General features: G+C 43.3%; 1 protein-coding gene across 1 annotated transcript in view; it reads left to right on the forward strand.

Annotated features, from left to right (window-relative positions):
- Positions 1-16320, forward strand: part of LOC115083854 (oocyte zinc finger protein XlCOF6-like) — a 34871-nt gene extending 18551 nt beyond the window's left edge. The window contains exon 3 of the mRNA XM_029587891.1: positions 13032-16320. Within this exon, the coding sequence (XP_029443751.1) occupies positions 13032-15295 (2264 nt within the window). The 3' untranslated portion in view covers positions 15296-16320. The remainder of the gene's footprint in view (positions 1-13031) is intronic.
- The last annotated feature ends 8764 nt before the right edge of the window (positions 16321-25084 follow it).

Consider the following 25084-nt stretch of genomic DNA (forward strand, 5'->3'; position numbering starts at 1 on the left):
AGTAGGGCCAGCAATAAGAGCTTGCAGGCGAGCACTGGAATGTGAAAAGCAAAAGGTCAAACAGAAGATTTCACTGAGAAAAATGTATCTATGAAAAACTAGCTTTAAATTTTCTATCTAATGAGTGCTCCTTTGTTATTAAACCTGACAAGGGAGATGGCGCGGTTATTCTCAATACAACGCATTATCTAGCTGAAGTTAATCGCCAACTAACAAATACATGTTTCTATAAACCTCTTCTCATTGACCCCCACTGATGAACTCCATACACTCATCTCAAAAGTTGTTAAAGAGGGTGTTGATGCTCACTTCTTAACCTCACGTGAAGCACGTTTTCTCATTGAAGCCCACCCCATTGTCCCCTCTTTCTATATCCTTCCGAAGATTCACAAATGTCTTTCAAACCCCCCGGATGCCCAATAGTCTCTGGCATTGTCTGCATTCTAGAACCATTATCTGTCTTTACAGACAAGTTTTTACATCCCTTTGTTACTTTCTTCACATCGTACATAAGGGATTCAGTTCATTTTATGACATATCTTCAACAAATCTCTCTTCCTTACGACTCTTTTTACTTGATCACTCTGGATATTATGTCTTTATACGCCAATGTTTCCTATGATCAAGCTTTACTCATCATTAAATCTCATCTTGAATCACACCCATGACCCACCCACATTCCTACTGATTTTATCCTTCTCTTAGCTACGATCGCCCTCACTAGGAATTTTTTTGTTTCAGGACACTTTTTATCAACAGAATAAAGGGACCGCCATGGTGCCACCATGGCTCCATACATAGCCTGCCTATACGTTTCTCATTTTGAATCACTCTATGTTTATCCATCATCTTTTTTCCAGTCTTTTATCCCAATCTGGTTACGTTTCGATGACATTTTTCTGATTATGGACCAGTTCCATCATTCAGATTTACACATTCTTTGATTGGATTAACCAGTGTGACCCCAATTTACAATTGTCTTTTTCAGTCTCACGACATTGTATCTCTTTCTTGGACATTCTGGTCTCATTCCATGATTATTGTCTTGTTACCTCCATTTACCTTAAATCCACAGACTGTAACACACTCTTAAAATTCACCAGTGACCACCCTAGATCTCTGACAGAGAACATCCCTACAGACCAATTTTTACGCCTCTGACGCCTGTGTTCATCTACTTCCAATTTCATTACACAGACACAAACCATGTGTTCACATTTCTTATCTAGGGGTTACCCTCGTCCCCTTCTTAAGAAAGCATACAAGCATGCACTCTATGCTTATCAAGACTGGCACTTTATAGCCTCTAATTGTAATCCCGACACCCGCATTACCTGTACTTTTCCCTTTTCTTCGCGTATTAAAGAAATTTGCTGCATTATCAAGAAATACCGACATATACTTTCTCCTTTATTCATTTTTTCAGACCCACCAAGATTTGCCTTTAAAAGATTTAAGAACCTCTGAGACGTACTAGTCTCCTCCTCTTTTGCTCCTTCAACAATTACCCATGACTCTTCCACGGGCCACTGTCTCTCCTCTGTTTTCACACACCCGGTTTCTAAAAAATCATATACCTTGCATCACACTTCTCATTGTGACATGACAGGAGTTATTTATGTCATTCTGTGCCCATGCAATTTCTTATATATAGGCAAGATGACCTGTGAATTAAAAACAGGGATCTTTGAACACTGCTCTTGTATCTGAACCTCTAAACTTGAAACCCCCTAAGTAGCCCATTGGCTGGACATGGGCCATTCCATTTCTCATCTACATTTCTTTGCTTTAGAGGTCCCATCCCCCATTCCCCTGTGGGAGTGATTTTTTTGGACCTACAGTGTTTTCAAGACAGCATTGAGATTCTCTGCAGTGGCACTCTGTGCCCGCAGAATGGCATTACTGTGGGCCTCAGATTTCTGACCTGAGGTATAGAAATGACTCGCAGACATGCCAAGTACTGTAGAGCATCTCTTCGGAGATAGGGTGAGGGATGCTGTCTCCCAGCTTCGGGACCACCATAAAACCCTTCAGCAACTGTCCACCAGTACTCTGGACCCATTGTTCTCATTCAGGAAACCATCTAGACCGGGGCCAAGGAAGTCTTTCTTTCACCAAAGGAAGTACTATCCTTTGCCTCCTTGCTCCCATCAACTCCATAAGGGCTCCCGTGGCCATTCCAGGCAGCAGAGAGCCCCCAAGCACCGTACCTGGGACGATGGACTCTCTGGTCAAAGGCAGGGTGCGATTCTGTGCAAACCAGTGGCCCAGTGTAACCTTGGACCAGTGGGTTCTTTGCATCATCCATCAAGGGTACCAATTTAGTTTATTGGGTGTCCCGCCAAATTGCCCTCTTTGCTCATATTGGGAGCCAGTAGCACATCAGGAGGTACTATTAGCAGAGCTCTCCTCCCTCTTAATGGCCAGAGCGGTTGAGCCCGTACCACTAAGGCAAAGAGGGTGGGTATTCTACTCCAGGTACTTCCTGATTCCAAAGAGAACAGGAGGACTCCTTCCCAATCTAGACTTGAACAAGTTTTTAAGAAAAGTTCAAGATGGTTTCCCTGGGCACCTTGATCCCCCTTTTGCAAAAAGGGGACTGGCTTTGCTCCCTTGACCTAAAGGACGCATACACATATCAAAATCTTCCTCAATTACAGGAAGTATCTCCGATTTGTGGTGGGAACACATCACTTCCAGTACCGGGTGTTGCTGTTCAGGCTCACATCTGCCCCACGGGTCTTCACAAAATGGCTCACCATGGTGGCGGCACACCTCCGCAGATTGGGCTCCCACTGTGTCTTGGGACCTCAACGTGGTGTTAGCTCAGCTGGTGAAAGCTCCTTTTGAGCTGCTGTGCACCTGTGAACTGAAGTACCTGACGTGGAAGGTGATATTTTTGGTGGCAGTCACTTCAGCACACAGGGTCAGCGAGCTCCAGGCCTTAGTGACTTATCCAGCTTATACTACGTTTTATCATAACAGGGTGGTCTTGCGTACACACCCTAAGTTCCTTCCTAAGGTGGTGATGGATTTTCATCTTAACCAGTCAATCATCCTGCCAATATTCTTTCCCAGACTTCATTCGCACCAAGGCAAATGAGCGCTGCACTGTTGGGACTCTAAGCAAGCCTTAGCCTTCTGTTTGGAGCGGACAGAAACCCATAGATAGTCCACCATAATTTTTTGTTTCTTTCGATAAGAATAGGTTGGGTGTTGCCATTGCCAAACAGATACTATCCAATTAGCTAGCAGATTGCATCTCTTTCTGTTATGTCTAGGCGGACTGCATCATGGGGGTCATGTCAAAACTCGTTCTGTCAGAATCATGGCAGCATCGACGGCCCATTTTCGAGCAGTTCCCGTGAAGGAGCTCTGCAAGGCTACAATGACGTTCTCACCACACATTCACAACTCATTACTGTCTGGATAGGAATGGCCGACGTGATAGTAGGTTTGGCTAGTCTGTCCTTCGCAACATGTTTGAGGTGTAAAACCTAACTCTCCTGCCTAGGGCCAGTTGTTTGGGTTCAGGCTGTTTCCCTCTCTGTTACCAACCTCACCGTTATTATTGTGCCCGTTGAAACCTGTTTGGGTGTCTGTTGGTCCCCATTGTGTTGGGGAGCAGCCTGTAACTAGGCGTCCACCCATGTGTGAAGACTACCATCCTGCTTGTCCTTGGAGAAAGCAGAATTCCTTACCTATAACAGATCTTCTCTGAGGTCAGCAGGATGTTAGTCCTCACAAAACCTGCCCACCACCCTGTGGAGTTGGGTTTCTCCTATGTTTTGTTTTGTTTTTTTTAATTTAAATATTTATTAATCAAACTTTCCAATGAAACAATACAAAGAAAAGAAATAATGTAGAAAGCCACTTGTGTTACATAATCACATCAAGGCTCAATAAACAAGAATTTACAACAAGTTTGAGTGTAATTTTCTGACTTTTATCTCCCCCTCTCCCCTCTCCCTTCCCCAATTCTCTTTACTGCTAGAGGGGGCTATACTTGCTACCTGTCTAGCATCATAATCATAAGGTCCATAGCATGAGGAATTATGGGACGGTTGATGTTTTCCTCCATTGTTCGTATGTGCTCCAAAGTTTCGCAAAATGTCCCAAAGACTTATGTTTGAAGGCAGTTAGTTCACTGAGTCGGTATATTTTGTCCATTCGCATCTTGATATCAATTATTTTGTGGAGATGTGGAGTCCTGCCACTTTCTGGCAATTTTACATCTGGTGGCCGTACATGCGAATCGGACAAGCATGCTGTCATATTTGCTCACCTGAAAATAATCTACATTGGTTGTAAAAATACAGGTAATGATAAAATATGTTTCAACCATTGGCATACATTTTCCCAAAGTTTTATAATCGCAGGGCATTCCCACCATAAATGCCAAAAAGTCCCTTTCTGACCGCAGCCCTTCCAACAATCCTCAGACCACTGAGTATTTATTTTATGTAACCGTGTAGGAGTCATGTACCATCTATATAGTGTTTTGTATCCATTCTGAACTATATCCTGTAGTCTGAACTATATCCACCGTAGTCTGAACTGTATCCTGTAGTCTGAACTATATCCACTCGCATATCCTCAGTAATATTATATCCCAAAACAGTTTCCCAGGCTTTCATATAAACAGGTTTAGCTGGGAGATCTCTATTTAGGATGGCATAGATTTTGGATAGGGTGCCAGAGATTCGATCCACATAACGGCATATTGTTTCAAAATATGAGATTCCTTGGGTAAGGTGATTAGATATATTATTATGCTTTGCAAAATTTATAATTTCTAAATAAGCGTACCTAGCTGAGTCTGGTAGTTTATAACATTTCTGTAAATCAGGAAAGCAACGGAATCCTCGTATATTCCATAGGTCCTCCCATCTTTCTATTCCCTTGGTTTGCCAGTTACGGAAGTCTGGGTTCTCCAAACCATGCCTGAATTTATTATTATGATAGATAGATGTACTAAAATGATGGTCTCTTGATCCCATCAATACTTTCTTCCATTTATGCCACAGGGCTAGGGTTAATAGCAAAGATGGTGGTAAATTCTGTGGGATATCACCTGCCCCCTTGGGTTGCCATATTAAGAATCTTAAGGGAATGTGATTTAGAAATGTCTGTTCAAGAACCGCTCAGTCTTTCTGCTGTCCATGTCTATGCCAGTCCACTACTAGCCTAAGATTAGCCGCTGCATAATACCAGGCTAGTCAAGGGATTCCCATTCCTCCCCTCAGTTTAGTTAGATATAACATCTTTTTAGCTATCCTAGGCTGCTTGCCCATCCACATGAATCTCATTAATTTTGCCTGCCATTTTTCTAAAAGGTTTGATGATAACTGTATTGGTAGTGGCTGAAACAAATATAGGAACCTGGGGAGTATGTTCATCTTAAATACCACAATTCGCCCTATCCATGAAATGTGGTAGCAGTTCCATGCTTCTACATTTTTTGTGATATTATTTAGTAGTAGCACAAAGTTCAACCAATACAAATCATCTTTGACACCTAGATATATTCTCAAATATTTTATCTTATGGGCTGCCCATCTAAAAGGGTATATGTCTTTTAACGATCTCTCCTGTTATTGAGAGACAGTGAAATTCAAAATCTCTGATTTGTCCCAGTTAATTCTGTATCCTGAAACCAAGCTAAATTTCTCTAGTTCCACTACTGTCGCTGCCAGGGAGTCTTTCGGATTCGAAAGGTCTTCGAGGATCAGGGTGGCGAAGACTTGGCTCCTGAAGGAAGGTTTTTTTGAGTTCCTGGAAGGCTGTTACAGCTTCAAGGGACCACTGAGAGGGATTGGCTCCCTTGCTTGTCATGGCAGTGAGAGGCGTGGTCAGAGTGGAGTAGTGATGAATGAATGACCTATAGTAGTTGGTAAATCCTAGAAAGTGGCGTAGGGTCTTTAAACCCATAGGTTGTGGCCAGTCCCAAATGCTCTTTGTTTTTTGTGGGTCCATTTGGAAGCCCTGACTGGACACAACGTATCCTAAAATGGGACTGACTCCTGGTGGAAGGCACACTTTTCTCGTTTGGTGTATAGACGATTATCTCTGAGTCTCTGGAGAACCTTGGAAACATCCGGATGATGAGACTGAAGATCCTGAGAGAAGACTAGTATATCGTCCAAATATACTACTACGCAATCATGCAATATGTCTCTGAAGATCTCATTCATCATGTTTTGGAATACTGCCGGGGTGTTGCAGAAGCCGAAGGGCATGACCAAGTATTCAAAATGTCCGTTGCGGGTATTGAAAGCTGTTTTCCATTCATCGCCCCAGCGTATACGAACAAGATTGTATGCTCCTCTGAGGTCCAGCTTTGTAAATATTCTGGCTCCGTGTAGCCGATCAAAAAGTTTGGAGATGAACGGCGGTGGGTAACGGTCCTTCATGGTGATCTCGTTCAATCCCCGGTAGTCTATACATGGGGGAAGGGATCTGTCCTTCTTGTCCACGAAAAAGAATCCAGCTCCGGCCAGAGATTTTGAAGGCTGTATGAACCCTTTTGCCAGGTTCTCCTGGATGTAAGTAGACATAGTTTTTGTCTTGGATAAAAAAAAGTGGATACATCCTTCCTTTAGGAGGTTCGGAACCCGGTACTAGGTTGATGGCACAGTCAAAGAATCGGTGAGGTGGTAAAGTATCTGCCGCTTGTTTAGAAAACACATCTTAGTAGGACTGGTACTGTGGAGGTAGACCTGGAAGAGCGGTGGTAGTAGCCAGGCAAGGCATAGGTGTTACTGTCTCTAGGCATCTTCCTTTGGACGGGTCGACTGATTCTCATTGTGGGGTACGGCAGGGGCCTGTTGTGCTTTTCCAAAAGGACTGGTTCCTGCCTGTAGGACAAGGTACCTGATAAGTGTTTCTGTATGGATTGAAGTGCTGTGAACCTCTGTCCCTGGAGGGTCGGGGGAAGGGTCGCTGGTTTCTCTTATTCCTGTCCTCCGGTAGCCGCGGCAGTGGGGACTCGCCCCATTTGTTAGCCAGTTTCTCTAGTTCGCTGCCGAGTACATTCTCCAACTGCTATCATCTCTACTGAAGATTCCACGGCGTACCCCATCCTTCGGGCCACTACCATTCTTCATTCCATCCAAGCTACTCTATCTGTGCCTCAGGATACTTCATCTCCTTTACTGGGTCTACGGCCTGGTTCCTGTATCACGACCTCTGCCTCTTTAACTTCTACAGTACAGCTTCCTCGGCATACCCCGCGCTGCGGGCCACTACCGGATCTGCACTCAGAGGTATTTACATCAGCCTACTGGAATTCCTGGGTGTACCCCATGCTGCAGGCCACTACCAGGACCTTTGTGTATACATCATCATCCTGACCACTGTATTTACTATAAGACTGTGTTTATCACATTTCCTGCTCCTCGGATTATGTTCTATCTTTCTCCTTAATAAAGTCTCTCTCTCAGCTGTGTCCTACATCGCTGAGACCACGCCCACTGACGGTAAGGCCCACGGGGCTCCTCCCTGTGGACGGAGACATCTCTCACAAATCTGCTTCACTTTTTTGAAGGAGTTAATAAACATGTGGATAAAGGTGAACCGGTAGATATAATATCCTTGGTTTTCAGAAGGGTTTGACAAAGCTCCTCATGAGAGGCTTCCGGGGACAGAGCCTCACCAGCCATGAGACGCTTCTTCACCAAGGACAAACTTCCAGACCCGGTCACCCACAGCCTGAAGGAGCTTGCTATCCCGGGTACAAGTGCCTCGGGGGAGCCCAAGACAAACCCCCTGCTAAAGGGACTCAGTCAGTCCTCCCACCATTTCCCTCTGTTACAAGCCGTTCAACAGCTAATTGACCTGGAATGGATTGCTCCAGAGTCTACATTCAAAGGGGGACAGGCTATGGCAGCCATGTATCCTCTGGACCTGGCGGCCAAAGACCTTCTAACATGCCCAAAAGTGAATGCCATGGTCTGCACGGTCTCGAAGTGCACTACTATCCCAGTGGAGGGAGGTGCAGCACTCAAAGATGTGCAAGACAGATGTCTGGAATCCATCCTTAAACAGTCCTTTGACGTCGCCGCTATGTCCCTACAAATAGCGGCCTGCTGCACTGTGCTGACACGCGCCTGCCTATCACCGACCAGGAGCAACACCCCTGGGGAAGCCATGGAACCAGCAGTATCATTCCTCGCAGATCCTGCTTTCGATCTGGTGTGCACCGCAGCTAGAGGAGTGTCATCAGCTGTGACAGCCAGGAGGCAACTCTGGCTCCGAAGCTGGTTGGCCGACGCGCCTTCCAAAACAAGACTCACAAGGATGCCCTTCAAGGGATCCCTCCTATTCGGCAGCGAACTAGAGAAACTGGCTAACAAATGGGGCGAGTCCCCACTGCCGCGGCTACCGGAGGACAGGAATAAGAGAAACCAGCGACCCTTCCCCCGACCCTCCAGGGGCAGAGGTTCACAGCACTTCAATCCATACAGAAACACTTATCAGGTACCTTGTCCTACAGGCAGGAACCAGTCCTTTCGGAAAAGCACAACAGGCCCCTGCCGTACCCCACAATGAGAATCAGTCGACCCGTCCAAAGGAAGAAGCCATAGGGGGCAGACTTGCCCTATTCTACCAAAGATGGGTCGAGATAACTTCGGACAAGTGGGTCCTAAACATCATTCGATAGGGGTACTACCTGGATTTCCTCCAAACCCCTCCGGACAAGTTCGTGGAATCCCCCTGCCATGACCCCTCCAAAGAGGGTGGCAGTGGAAACTACACTGACCAGATTACTGGCCCTCGAGGCCATAACCTCAGTGCCTCCACAACAAATAAATACTGGGCATTATTCCATTTATTTTATCGTCCCCAAGAAAGAGGGAACGTTCAGGCCCATCCTGGACCTCAAGTCGGTCAACTGTCATCTGAGGATTCCCCGCTTCCGCATGGAAACCCTGCGCTCTGTAATAAGGGCATTACAACCGGGAGAGTTCCTCACATCCCTTTATCTGTCGGAAGCTTACCTACACATTCCGATCCATCAAGAACATCAGCGCTTCCTACGCTTCAAAATCCTGGACCTTCACTACCAGTTCCGGGCACTATCCTTCGGGTTAGCCACAGCACCCCGGACGTTCACCAAGATCATAGTGGTGGTGGCAGCAACACTGAGGAAGGAAGGAATCCTCGTACACCCTTATCCAGACGATTGGTGGATCAGGGCAAAATCCCCAGAGGAAAGTCACCAGGCAACCAAGAGTCAAAACTCTATTAGAGAGCCTCGGATGGGTGGTCAACACAAACAAGAGCTGTCTGCACCCCTCACAGTCTCTGGAATACTTAGGAGTTCGATTCGCCACAAGGAAGACAAGGTCAGCCTCACACCGACAAGGAGATTAAAACTGATGAACCAGTTGCAAACCCTGCTGAGCGAACCCCGCCCCACAGCATGGGATTACCTACAAGTCCTCGGTCTCATGGCATCCGCTCTGGAGGTAGTGCCATGGGCACGAGCTCACATGAGACCCCTACAGTGCTCACTCCTATTGCGATGGAATCCACTGTCCCAGAACTACGCTGTACGTCTACAGCTCCCGGGCAGAGTTCGGACCCAACTACAGTGGTGGCTACAAGACGGCCACCTGAGCCAGGGAACAAGACTATCCTCACCGACCTGGATCCTGCTCACCATGGATGCCAGCCTACGAGGATGGGGAGCACACTGCGAAGAGCTAACCGCCCAAGGGCAGTGGAACGCAGAAGAGTCGGGATGGAACATCAATCGTCTAGAAGCTCGGGCAATCAGACTAGCCTGCCTATGGTTTGGTCACAGACTCCGAGACAAAGCGGTCAGAGTAATTTCGGACAACGCCACAACAGTGGCCTACATCAACCGTCAGGGAGGAACCAGAAGCCAACAGGTGTCTCTGGAAATAGACCTCCTAATGTGGGCGGAAGTGAATCTCCAGGAGATCTCGGCTGTCCACATCACCGGGAAAGACAACATCACGGTGGATTACCTCAGCAGAAAAAGTCTAGACCCAGGAGAATGGAAGCTGTCAACCGCAGCATTCCAACTGGTAGTGAACTGTTGGGGAACACCAACCATGGACCTTCTGACAAACCGGTCCAACGCCCAAGTGCTCAGTTACTTCAGCCGCAGGCGGGAACCTCAGACCCAGGGGATCGACACCCTGGTACAGACCTGGCCACAGGAGACTGTTATACACCTTCCCACCGTGGCCCCTAATAGGCGCAATCATTCATAAGATAGAACTACACAGGGGACCAGTTCTTCTGGTGGCCCCGGACTGGCCAAGCAGACTGTGGTACGCAGACATGCGAAGACTACTGACAGGGACCCCCCCTGCCACTACCTCCACACAGAAACCTGCTCCAACAAGGGCCGATCCTCCACAAGGATCCAGCTCGATTCTCTCTTATGGTCTGGCCATTGAGAGGGCTCGCCTGAGAAAATAGCGTGTAGCAGATGGACTCAGGACCAATGGGATGTATAAAAGCTACTCCCCGAACCGGGTGGGAGGCTGCCCGTGACCCACTTAGTACTGCCCTTGCAAATGCTGTGTCCTCCCGAGCCTGAACATCCAGGCAGTAAAACCTGGAGAAGGTGTGGATAGAGAACCATGTCTCCGCCCTGCAGATCTCGGCGGGTGACAGCATCTTGGTTTCTGCCCAGGACACTGCCTGGGCTCTAGTAGAATGGGCCTTGACTTGTAGAGGCAGCGGCTTGCCTGCTTCTACGTAGGCCACCTTGATGACTTCTTTGAGCCAGCGGGCTATGGTTGCTCATGAGGCCGCTTCCCCTTGCCTCTTCCCGCTGTGAAGGATGAATAGGTGGTCCATTTTTCGTACGGGTTCCGACATTTCCAGGTATCTGGATAGGAGTCTGCCGATGTTGAGGTGGCATAGACTTCGAGCATCTTCCGTATTCTTATGCTCATCCGGCGATGGTAGCGAGATGGTATGGTTGATATGGAAGTGAGACACCACTTTGGGGAGGAACGAGGGGACCGTGCGAAGCTGGATGGTTCCCGGGATGAGCCTGAGGAACGGTTCACGGCAGGACAGTGCTTGTAGTTTGGATATACAACGGGCTGAACAAACTGCCAGAAGGAATGCTGTCTTCAAAGTTAATAGTCGGAGAGACAGGCCGCGGAGAGGTCTGAAAGAGGCTCCTGCTAAGAAAACCAGGACCAGGTTGAAGTTCCAAAGAGGTACCGGCCACTTTAGGGGTGGGCGGATGTGCTTGACTCCTTTCAGGAAGCGTGAAAATACTGTTCCATCTGCAACACTGCCTGAGATTTCACTTAGATTTTACTGCTCTGTGGGAGGAGCTCGTGCAAGGCCGTCCGTTCACTCTGTCATCATTTCCTCCTCGGGTTTCTCCTATGTTTTATTTTAATCATAATTCTATGTTACGAGACTGAAGAAGGACCCCTCGTGGACGCTTGGTATAGCGCATTCTGGGCATGCTCAGTGTGCCTAGTCAAAGTTCTAGAAACTTTGACATAAGCTTTCCGCATTGGGGCTCCATCTGATGATGTAACTAAAATCCTGCTGTCCTCGGAGAACACCTGTTACAGGTAAGCAACTCCTGCTGTACCCTAATATCACAGTGTCTCATTGGTTATCCTCCTTCTACCAGGTCTCTGAGATGCCAGTTACATCAACTTCTTTGTCCAGTGCTTTACAGTCTAACTCTCCCATCTTCTTTTTTAGAATTCTAGCATTTGTATATAGACATTTCAAAGTATATTTTTTGTCTGTATTAACAACTTGCTTATCAGTTAACAGGAATCATTTGATATCTTTCTTCTCTGTCTGCTCTTTACTCTTTAGCATTTATAGCAACTTCTCTACTGGGATGCCCTAATTTCCCTGATCTCTTAGTATCCTTCTTCAAAGATATATATCATTCCAAACCATGTGCTTTCCCCCATCATCTAGCTTAAACACTGCACTATCTCCTTTTAACGGTTAGTACCATCAGCCTGCAAACATAAGGATTATCTTGAGCAGGGGAAATCTCGCTTCAGGAGCCATTCAGTATGATGATGTCACTTCCTCATTTCTGTTCTTTTTCAAATGAAATGTCTTTTAAGAATTTAACCAGTACAACAAGCAAACACACACACAGACATCCCTTCATGTGTATTCAAAAAATTGAGATGGTAGAAGCAACTCAGATCTTCCCTTAGATGTTATGAAAGGGTTTCTGGACTCTGCATACTCTAAATTCCGCAGTTTATTCTTCCACTGTGCAATTATCTAATTATCATTTCCACATTATGTACGTTCCATAATTTACCAAACAAAACTTATATGGGAGACACGATCTCTCTTTTCAAAAAAGATACAACTGTACATCTAGCAGCCATTAAGATATGTCTTGCTAAGTTATGTCATGCACCTGTTCCCTGTAAGTATGGAAAATCTTATGAAATAGCAGCAAAATTGGTGGCTATAGTATTGCCCCTTCACGATTCAAGAACGTCTGCTGCTATCATAATCCATTCCCCGCAGTGCAGTATTGAAATCCCAGTGATTCAAGTCTTGTTAAAGAATTAAATAAGAATGTAGATATGCTCATAAATAACCCATGTATCCAAGGTAGTGTCCATGTTTCAAGATTTGTGGAACTTTTTTGGACTTTGCCGCCATTTCATACGATTATCCACTCACTTTAACTATTTTTCTCACCGACAATTTTTCTGCATTTAATCCTTGGTTGGTTGGTTGTTTGTAAATGTGAGGTTGATTATCAGTTTTTTTTGTATTTTTGAAAATTGTTCTCCATGATCACCAGAGACAGAAAATATTTCTGCATCCTGTTCTTTCCTTCCTTTCTTTCATATGCAAGAGGAGAAACACAACTTTCCAGGCCAATGTTAGGATAAAAAGCTTGTAAAACTTTCACACTGTGTCCTCTTCAGAAGAAATGCAAGAACACAACAAGAAAAAACAAATGTTATTGTATTACTGAACTCATTAAACTGTCCTCCTACAGTAATGCCCAATATTTACTTTTTTTGTAGAAAACAACGATCCCAGTTATGATAATACAAAGACACTTCCCTGGGAGCTCCATGAGAATCCAGAAGGGAACAAAATGTTATTAGACAGAGATGCAGAGGACTACTCTTCCTGTTATGAGTGGGGAAAATCCTGCAGGAGTCAATCCATCAAAGAAAAACTGCAAAGAAATTCAACAGGAGGCTTGGCTTTGAGTGAGCAAAGTGCCAGAAATATCCCATATACATGGGAAGAGCATAGAAAGCAGACAACAGAAGAGAGATGTGTATGTGATGTATGTGAAATACTTCTCAGGAATCCTGTGACTCTGAAATCACAGCAGAGATCTTACACTGAAGAGAGACCTTCTACATCTGCGGACTGTGAGAAAACCTTCAGTCAGGAGGAAGAACTACAGATAGAACAGAAAACATGTGTAAGAGAGAGACTTTTTACATGTTCTGAATGTTGGAGAGGTTTCAGTAGTAAGCGAGAACTAATGCAACATCAGAAAATCAACAAAGGAGAGAAACTGTGTACAAGCGAAGAGCAATCAAAAAGCTTTATTACAAAAGAAAGCCCTACAAAATGCAAGAAAAACTGCACCAAAGAGAGAATATTTTCTTCTAGTGATGGTGACAAAATCTTCAATCAGAAAGAAAACTTTACAAAACACCCAAATCTCTGCCAAGAAGAGCAACAAAACTCAAGTAAAGAATTCAATGAAAGCTACTGTCAAAGGGAAGAGTTTTCAAAACAAATGAGAACCCATACTTCTGAGACAGCATTATCCTTTACTCAGTCTGAAAAAAACTTCAGTAGGAAGGCAGACCTCCAACATCAGATAATCCACAACGGAGAGAGACAATTTACATCTGCTGAATGTGGTAAAAGCATCAGTGGCAAGGCAAATCTTACATCCCTCTTGAGCATCCACACTGAAATAAAACCATTTACGTGTACTGTGTGTGGCAAAGGCTTTAGTCGGAAGAGATATCTCACAAAACACCAGAGAACCCACGCAGGGTTGAAACCATTTACATGTACTGAATGTGGTAAAAGCTTCAGTTACAGATCATATTTCATAATTCACCAGACAATTCACACTGGAGTAAAACCATTTACATGTACTGAATGTGGCAAAATCTTTAGGCATAGAGCGTCCCTTATAATTCACCAGAGAATACACACTGGCGTGAAACCATTTACATGTACCGAATGTGGAGAAAGCTTCTCTTACATAGCATCTCTCATAAAGCACCAGAGAAGGCACGGTGGAGTGGAACCATTTACATGTACTGAGTGTGGTAAAGGCTTCAATAAAAAGAGCAGCCTCACGAGCCACCAGAGAATCCACACTGGAGAAAAACCATTTAAATGTTTGGAGTGTGGTGAAAGTTTCTCTTATGTAGCATCTGTTAGAAAACATGAAAGAATGCACAGTGGATTAAAGCCATTTACATGTACTGAATGTGGTAAAAGCTTCAGTTGGAAAGAAAACCTCAAGGTCCACCAGAGAGTGCATAGTGGAGTGAAGCCATTTATATGTACTGAGTGTGGTAAATGCTTCAGTTGCAAGGCAAGCCTTATAGTTCACCAGAGAAAGCACAGTGGAGTGAAGCCATTTACATGTATTGAGTGTGGTAAAAGCTTTAGTCGCAAGGCAAGCCTCATGGTGCATCAGGTAAGCCACAGTGGATTGAAGCCATTTGGATGTACTGAGTGTGGTAAAAGCTTCAGTCACAAATCAACCCTCAGAGCCCACCAGAGCATTCACACTGGTGTGAAACCATTTACATGTACTGAGTGTGGTAAAAGTTTTCGAATGAAGGCACAGTTCACAAGTCACCAGAGAATCCACACTGGATTAAAACAATTTACTTGTACTGAGTGTGGTAAAAGCTTCAGTTGCCAGTCAAACCTTAAAGTCCACCAGAGTGTCCACACTGGTGTGAAACCATTTACATGCACTGAGTGTGGTAAAAGATTTCGAATAAAGGCACATTTCACAAGTCACCAGAGAATCCACACTGGAGTTAAACCATTTACCTGTATTGAATGTGGTAAAAGCTTTCGAATGAAGGCCCAATTCACAAACCACCAGAGAATCCATACTGGAGTAAAACCATTTACCTGTACTGAATGCGATAAAAAGTTTAGTTGTAAAGGAAACTTAAGATGTCATCAGAGACTCCACACTGGTGTGAAACCATTTGCATGTACTGAGTGTGGTAAAGGCTTCAGTCAGAAGGGTCATCTCACCAGTCACCAGAGAATCCATCCTTAAGTAAACCTGTTTACATATACTTTGTGTGATAAATACTTTAGTCTAAAGGCAAACCTTACAGTCATCCAGAAAATCCACAGTGCAGTAAAGTAAATTAAATGTATTGTGTGGTAAACTCTTTTATTGGAAGGCATGTCTCACTAATCACCAGAGAAACACACTTGAGTGAAATAATTTATATGTATTGAATGTGGTTAAAAGTGTTAAACATATTCCACTACAGAATCCACAGTGGAAGGAAACCATTTACATGTACTTAGTATTGTAAAAACAGCTGGAAGGAAAACCTCAGTCCACCAGAGAATCCATAGTGAAGTGAAACCATTCACATGTACTGACTGTTGTAAATGGTTCTCTGAAAAGTTATGTCTCAGAATGCATGAGAGCAGGGCTTCCCAAACCTGTGCTGGAGACCCACAGCTAGTCATGTTTGCAGGATATCTACAGTGAATATGCATGAGATACATTTGCATTCCATGGAGACTCAGAATATGCAAATGTATCTCATGCATATTCACTGTGGATATCCTGAAAGCCCAACTGGCTGTGGGGTCCCCAGGACAGGTTTGGGAAGCCCTGCACTAGAGAAATCACATTGGAGTAAAAGCTTCTTTGAGAGAACAAAAAGCAAGAATCATCAGCGTTTGCACACAGGGCTGAAAGACAACATTCTGTAATGGAAAATTAAGCAAACTGAGAAAATCTCTCTGACTCAGGACAGTAGCATAAACGTATTTGAGCAGGAATGTATATACAAATATCTAGGGGAGAGTGAAGGTGCACAAATTTAGCAGACGTTACTGAGCGAAAAGTCTAATAAAAATACTATAGGACAGTGGTTCTCAACCTTTTTCCCATCATGATACACCTACCAGACCACACTCACATGTGTAACACATTGCAATTTACAACGGAAATAAAAAATAAAGGTCCAGTATTATTTTTATTGTTAAGATTGACAAGAAAAAAATACATATTCTGTCTGAACAGAAATTGCATAAACAGTAAACATCCCACACCAATACAGCACCAATTTCCAGCACTTAACAGTAACCACCTTACCTAAGAAAAGGCAACACTTAAAATATTACACCAGGCCTTAAGACACGAATTCATCTCCTATTAGGAAAACGGACCAAGTCAGGCTGCTATAGAGCCCTACACAGAAATTACATGCCAGCAGAAAACCACACCTGAATCACATGTGCTGACCCTCACCTAACAAAGAATAAAGAGACCAAAAGGCATAACTATAAGCATGCAGACAAAAACAGAATTGGAAACCGCAACAAGCCAGAGTCTCTGTATGTAGTGCAACAAAGGAAAAAAAGAAACATCACCCATCTTTATAAAACAAATCAAGAAATATAAAATCAGTAGCAGTAAAACCATACTAACAAAAAGAACAGATTATTTGAAAACAGCGGATGAATGGAATATCCAATAATTAAAAACTCATATAAAAAATTTCTAGATATCAATAAAATATTTAAAAATAGCAGACACAAAGACCCAGTAATGAAAAATAATAAGGATACAAACAATTTTTTGCTCTGTATACCTGGGAACGTTTGATATCCAGGTGCCCTGAGATTGTTTTGAATTAGCAGGAGGAGGGATGGTTTGCTTGCAACTTTCTCCTCTCTCTCTCTCACACACTGGCTCACAAATACACATGCTTTTTCTCTCTCACTTATATAGACTCTTAATCACACATTTACACACATGCTATCTTTTCAGGCTTACACACACAGGCTTTCAATCACACACGTACATGCTGTCTTTTTCTCTCACACACAGACTCTCATTCGCATGCTTACAAACATGCTCTCTCTCTTTCTCTCATTTACATACAGGCTCTCAATCACATACTCACATGCTCCCTCACCTAAACCAGCTCTCAATCACACACACACTCTCTTTCACATGTACAGGCTCTCAATCATTCACATACATGCTCTCTCACTCACACACAAACAAAGGATCTCAAACACACATGCTTGCTCATTCACTCACTCTCCCCCTCTCTCCTGAACTAGCGGCAGCAGCAGCAGCAGCCTCCTGCACTTCTAACACTAAAGGCAGCAGCAACCTACTTCATTTTCAGCCCTCGCAAAGAAAGGAGTCCCATCAGCCGCGGGGGTTGATGACATTCTTTGTTTTTCTCCAAGCCACTCTGCTCATTCCTCAGGCTGCACCTCTCATCTTTTCTTCGGGCCCACACTACCTGCACTAGCATGGTCTCTTCTTCCCACCCACTGCTCACCACGTCTTCTTCCATGCCACAGGGTGGGTGAGCAGGAAGAAGAGAGCGTGCCAGTACCACTGACTTCAGCTCTCCTGCCACATTCTGCCCAGGCTATCAGCATTTTAAGCCTGGGCGGAGGACCTATTTTGCTCGGGAGGGGGAGCAGCTGGGTCTGCGGGGAACTGGGAAGTGTGGCGACACACGTGCATGTTCTTGGCGACACACCGGTTGAGAACCACTGCTATAGGAGAGGAGTGGCCAATTCCAGTCCTTGGGAACCACAAATAAACTGGGTTTCAGGATCTCCATAATGAATACGCATAAGGTAATTTCCATGCAGTATTGTATGCAAATCTAATGTGTATTCATTATGAATATCCTAAAAATGTGGCTTAATTATGGCTCTTGTGGACCAGAGTTAGTAAAATGGAATTACTTAGACTGAGTCTGACAACTCTGGCTAAGGATGTGTTCGGAAGCAAGGCCTTAATGGTCTCGGAGGTCTCACACTAGCAAACATCGCATGACTGTAACGTGTGAGAATAAAAGTAGTAAACACTAAATGTGCAGAATCAAAAGAAAGGCAGTTGTTTTGGCAAATTGTATATGTTTCTCAAAACATACTTTCAGGTGCAGACAGAAAGAGGGGGTATAACTAGGGCTTAATTTGTAGTCAAAAAAGAAGAGTGGGGGTGGGGGGAGAGGTGGCTGGAGGCAGGTCCAGGTCTAGGGGTGAACACTCTTTTAAACACAAACCCTCTCCAACACATATATAAGTGAATACACTCTTCCTCCTCCATATCCCAGAGATCCTTCATCCCTAGCTCACACCAGTGCTCAGTCCCAGCCATTTTTTCAACCACTGGTATGCCACTGATTCAGATGATCATTTTATTTTCTGCTGAAAAGAAACTTAATGAGATTTTATATGGCATTCATTCCAGCTTCTTGTTGCTTATCTTTAAGCAAGGACATTTAGAGAGTACAGAATGTTAAAGCAAAGAAAACTGTTTTTGTTATAATAATACATTGTAAAGATTTACAACGGGGCTAGATTCATATTTGTTCTCCTTTCTTTTCCTGCATTCGGTTTGCTTTTTTGATTGCCACCGCACACTGAACCAAGGATTTCAAAGTGTTATCAACTTTGACACCCAGGTCCTTTTCTTGTATGGTAACTCAACATTGTGTAACTACAGTGTGGGTTACTTTTCCCCATGTGCACCACTTTGCACTTGTCCATATTAAATTTCATTTGTCATTAAATCTTGCAAGATTCTCCTGTAATTTTTCACATTACGCTATGATTTAACAACATTGAATAATTTTGTATTGTCTGCAGATTTGATAATTTCACTCGTTGTTCCCTTTTCCAGATCATTTATAAATATATTAAAAAGCACCGGTCCCAGTACAGATCCACTGTTTACCCTTCTCTTCTAAGAAAACTGACCAATTAGACCTACTCTCTTTTTCCTGTCTTTTACTCAATCTCCTATACCATGACTTTTTAGTTTTCTTAGAAGCCTCTCATGAAGGACTGTGTCAAATGCCTTCTGAAAATCCAAATACGCTACATCCACCGGCTCAGCATTATCCACATGTTGATTAACCTCTTCAAAAAATGTATCAGATTGGTGAGACAATCCAGGCTGGCTGTGCCATTAACCCATGTCTATCTCTGTGTTGTCTGAGTTTGTCCTTTAGAAGAATTTCCACGATTTTCCCTGGGTCTGATATCAGATTCAGTGGGCTATAGTTTATCTGACCTTGGACTCAGGGCCATGCAGCCACTTCTCAAAATTCTGATAACTAAAGCGCAGATCAACATTTTCCCCCACCACCAAGAACAATCCTGTAAAAACATATGGGGCAAATTTTAAAAGCGTTGCTCATACTAAAAAGTCCGTATACGTGAGTACCTGGGCCATGTGTGAGCAACGCATGTCTTAAAAGGCATAAATTATGAGTGTATCTATGCATGCGCGAGTAAAATAAAAGGGGAAGAGTTGGGGATGGGGATAGGCGGCCGGGAGTATGGCCAACGGTTACGCACGTAACTCCGTATTTTAAAGCAGGCTGCCGTAGCACGCAGCAGCCTGTTAGCCACATTCATTTACTACTGCAGCTGTAAGCCTGCAGAAATCACTGTTTAGGCCTAGATCGACTGGGTGAGGGGTCTGGGTCAACAGGGGGAATGCAGGATGAAGAACCAGAGGGGTCCGATTGACATTGAGGCAGACCTGGCAGACTGGTGGATTAATGGGTAAAATTGGGAGAGTCCTTCACGTGAACATGTTTTAAAAATCTGCTTCCCTGCTTGCTTGAGTACTTGCGTGCTCATATGTGCATTTATGGGTCCCTGCGTGCTTATTTTAAAGTTACCATCCCTATTTGTAGCTCATATATCAAAGAAGATGGTAATTCCACTGTATGCATTTTATTGGCTGCTCTTGTTATTACCGATACGTTTATGTTAGTAGGAGCAATAGCTGTGAGTATTAAGGTGAATTTTAAAAGCCCGATGTGCGCTAAAATTAGGGGATGCAAGAATATGTTGGGCTGGCGCACGCTGAGTGCATTTTAAAAGCTGTCCGAGTACGAGTGTTCACAAAAGGGGGCGGGCATGCCTGAATTTAAAATAGAAATTTGCACAGGAATACTTGCATGCACCGGCGCACGCTGGGGTCCCCTGCCACGTAACTTTACTTCTACTATGGATGGCATAACTTATAAAACAAAAAGCTCTAGGTAGATCAGCGGGATATTATAGGTTGGGGCTAACAGAGGAGAAGGGAGGCTATTATACTAGGGGAGTTTGGAAGTCCTATCCCTTACCTAAGCAAAATGGGATTGAATTGAGAAAAAAGGTAATGGCGTCAGCCCGCATGTCTATTAAAATCCCCTCACTTACGTGGCAGAAGCGAGATTTGCTTGCATAGGCGTGCATCCACTGAAAATTGTGAACACATTTGTGTGCAGTCAGTCTATTATGTAACAAGCGTGCATATACGCACGTATATTATAAAATGGCCACGTCCCAGGGTGTGAGCTGAAGAACGTGGTACATGTGTGCCTGCACGCCTGTTTATAACTTTCTATCATTGTGTATCTTTTTTTTTTTTTTGTCATCTTGTCAAGCTTGAATTATGAAATGGCGAAATATTAATAAAGTTTAATTTGGAAAAATAAAAACACAATTTGGCATCATTTTTATATATTAATAAAATAAATGAAAATAATGAATAAACACAATATATCGATCTTCAATAAATCAAACAAGTGCTCATCAATTTCAATGACAATGTAAACTAAGAGCCAAAACCCTCTTGGTATAGACAAGCCTCTACTTTCTTTCTAAATAGTGCCTAATCCTGAATTTGTCACAGGTCTAGTGGAAGAATATTGAGGTCTTTGGAACTATTATGAAGACGACCCAGATATTAAGAAGGCCTGTCTCTTGAAGAGGGGCCTCCTTAAAATCTGGAAGAACATCACCCGGCATGGCCTTTATCTACAAGAGTCAAAAGTTTAACTCGAGCAACGGGTAACCAGTGTAGACCCTGTAAGTCTGGGGAAATATGCTCTTAAGTATTTAACTTGATATGGACATTCTGCAGAGCATATATCGTGGAGACATGAAATGGTAGGTTATCTTAACCATATCTGTAAGTTATAATCTTATACTCCTAGGTTTTATAATTTATATTTAGATGGCATTTTAGAAGTTTTAATTAATTTACTGTTTTTTAGTGAATTTTATATTTATGAGAAATTGTAATTTTTCCTTTCTCTCTATGTTATTGTAATGTACAAATTGTGAACCGTAGAGATGGACTTTGTCTAATCAACGGTATATAAAAACTGTTTAAATAAAAATAAATAAATAAATAAAAATGGTGGAAATTCCCATTCAGCTTAATTTTAAAAGCGTTGCTCATGTAAAAATGCCCACATACACGTGCATGTGGGCTACATACTAGCAACGTTGATTTTAAAAAGCTGCAAAATGCATGCGTAGGTACTCATGTGTGTGTAAGGAATAAGGGGGTGTGGAATGGGCGAGATATGGACGTTCGAGGGAGGGACCAAGACTTAACTTGCTTAACTCCAAATTTTAAAACTGAAAACCGCAGCGTGTGTGCTCTAGATAGCCGGGTTACTGATGAGGAGCAAGTCTGTAGAATTTGAGTTTTAGGGTTTATAGAACAGGGTAAGGGATCTGGGTCAACTGGGGGGCATGTAGTATGAAAAACTAGAGAGGTCTGAAAGACCTTGCTATTAACTGGACAAACTGGTGGACTAATTGCAAAACTGGGAATGTGCCTTGTGTGAGCATGTTTTGAATTTCACTAATATACACATGTAAAAGCTGACAAGCTGACATGGTAGAGACATGCGCACTAGCTGTGCTCAAGTAACCTCTTAAAATTAGGAGCATACTGACAGGTGGTTGGTGCATTTTAAAACATGCGTAAGCAAGCGCACAATTAAAAATTCCTTGCTCGCGCACCAGTACGTGCGGGTATGGGTGCACACACACTCATTTTAAAATCAACCTCAGTAGTTTTAGTGAGGTATATTTTTTGGCTTTCATATTTGTTATATATTGTTTGTGTTTATTTTTATATTTATTTTTGCTTTTGCATGCCACTGTTATGATCAAATTATATAGTTGGGGACGTGATATATAAACTAAAAAAACAAAACAAAACAAATAAATCCTGGTGTCACCTCCGTAACGGCTACACAGCTTCCCTCCACTGCCAGGCACATGAAGCAGTACAAATCCTGCAAAAAATGAACTCAGAACCTACAATCAGCCGGAACTGATGGGACTCAAACAACAACCGCTACTATGAAAGACAGCACTGCAAATAATACACCAGGACCTAGAACACCAATGTTTTATTTCAGATGTGTTTTTGTTTTTTGTTATAGTTTATTGGAGTTTTTACAAATTATACAAAATGCAAAAAATCAAAGAACAAATTTAGGTATTTATTTATTTATTTAAAAACATTTTCATATACCGGTATTAGTATGCATACATCATACCGGTTTACAATGTAACTTTAAAGGCAGAAATTACAATGAACAGGGAGGGCGAACAAGGAGGAGTATACAAAGAGTAGGAGGTGGAGGAATTAAAGCAATAAATAAAACTGCAACGGACTATTTACAGGAATATACAAGGCGTAGGCAAGGTATAACAACATATAAGTCCACCCATAAGTTATAAATAATTTTTCCAATACCTCAAACTTATAGTCCACTATATGGGAGGAATCCTACTAATTAAGCATAAAAAAAGAAAATGTATTATTTCAGAATTTTTTTATATGTATGTTATTGTTTATCACTGTTTCAATTATTGTGTTTTACTGTAACCTGCCAGCTTCTTTCAATTGTGCGGGCTATAGATTCATTAAATAAATAAATGCACTTCTTACTGGGGAACAGGACAGGCTGGCCTGCTACAGATTCCTGCTCAGAGGGGCTGATGCAATTACAAGTGCCCGTTTTCCTAAAGCACCCCATCTACCTCTCCTGGGCGCAAAATGTTAGAGGTGCCCTGCTAAAAAGAATGCGCTAGGGATCAATTGTGCTGTCCCTAGCGTGTTCTTGGCCCATGCACAGACACAGGTTAGGAAAACGGAAGCTGGTAAATTGAGCCACTGCCAAGACTTTTTTTTTCTCATGATCCTGCTTTCTGTGGTTCCTCCAACTTAGTATCGTGATGATATTAAGAAGGAGGAACCACAGAAAAGCAGTATGTTTTGCTTTTTTGTGGATACTTGGGGCATGTCAAGATTTAACACCAGTTCTAGGTCTGTTGTTAATTTTTGAGTGATAAAACATGCACATCGGGGGTAATAGCCTCATCTGCATGGCATTTTACATGTGATGAGCACTATTGGCTAAGAGGGTTTTGACACGCTAATCTCATTATTGCATAGGAAAATTGGTTCTTACCTGCTAATTTTCATTCCTGTAATACCATGGATCAGTCCAGACTCCTGGGTTCTGTCCACTCACCAGTAGATGGAGGCAGAGAAAGTTCCAACTGACTCCGCCCCTTCCGTGAGGTACACCTATAGTACATCAGTATTTAAATGTATTAAAGCAGAAGAACTAAAAAACCCAACTAAGCAGCTAGCTCCTAAAAACTGGGAGAAAATTCCATAATAACCAGACTCACTGACCCAAATGGCAGCAGAACACCTAACAACATAGAACAAACATGTTCTTTGAGAAATACTTATCTGCAAAGTAAATAACAAGAATGAGTGGATTCTCCATTATCCCCAAACTAAAATGGGCGGGACTCTGGACTGATCCGTGGTACTACAGGAACGAAAATTAGCAGGTAAGAACCAATTTTCCTTTCCCTGTACGTACCCGGATCAGTCCAGTCTCCTGGGATGTACCAGAGCTCCTTTACGCAGGGTGGGACCTTGAGAGTCCCACTCGGATCACAGCTTCACCGAAGCGCCCAGATCCTGGGGCCTGAACATCTAGGCGATAATGTCTAGCAAAAGTGTGTAAAGACTTCCAAGTCGTTGCCCTACAAATCTCTTGTGGAGAAACTTGTTGATACTCCGCCCAGGAAGTTGCTTGTGACCGAGTAGAATGAGCACGAAGGCCGGACGGAAGCGACCGACCATGAAGTAAGTATGCCGAGCCAATAGCTTCTTTTAGCCATTGGGCTATAGTAGCCCTAGATGTTTTGTGCCCTCTCTTGGGGCCGCTCCAGAGCACAAAAAGATGGTCCGACATACGGAAACTATCTGTGACTTCGAGGTAACGCAATAGACTCTGCCAAACATCTAGCTTTCTCAAATCTCTAGACTGAGGATCTGAAAACTGTGAATCAAGAAAAGATGGCAGATCAATCGACTGATTCAAGTGAAAGGAAGAAACCATTTTCGGAAGAAAAGACGGAACAGTCCTCAAAGAAACTCCAGAATCTGTAATTCTTAAAATTGGCTCCCTACAGGATAAAGCCTGAAGCTCAGAAATCCTATGGGCCGAAGAAATAACCACCAGAAAAATCACCTTTAACGTAAGATCTTTAAGAATAGCCCTTCTCAAAGGTTCAAAGGGTGCCACACAAAGAGTTTTAAGAACCAGATTTAAACTCCATGAAGGGCAAGGATTTTTGAAAGGAGGAATGCAAATGCTTTGCTCCCCGAAGAAAACGAGCTACATCTGGATGAGAAGCCAGGGTGACTCTTTTTTTTATTTCCCACGGAAGCAACCTAGAGCTGCTACCTGTACCCTGAGAGAACTGCAGGATAAGCACTTAGCTAGACCAGCCTGCAAAAATGACAAAATGTCAGGAATCAAAGCCCAAGTAGGAACCACCTGATTCACCTCACACCAAGATTCGAAAACTCTCCAAACCCTGACATAAGCCAGGGAAATAGAGGTTTTTCTTGACCTGAGAAGAATAGTGACTACCGCATCAGAATAACCCTTATCCTTCAAACGACGCCTTTCAAAAGCCAGGCCGCTAGAGAGAAGCGATCTGCCTCTTC

The sequence above is a fragment of the Rhinatrema bivittatum genome, chromosome 2 (assembly GCF_901001135.1).
Source record: "Rhinatrema bivittatum chromosome 2, aRhiBiv1.1, whole genome shotgun sequence".
NCBI classification, from domain to species: domain Eukaryota; kingdom Metazoa; phylum Chordata; class Amphibia; order Gymnophiona; family Rhinatrematidae; genus Rhinatrema; species Rhinatrema bivittatum.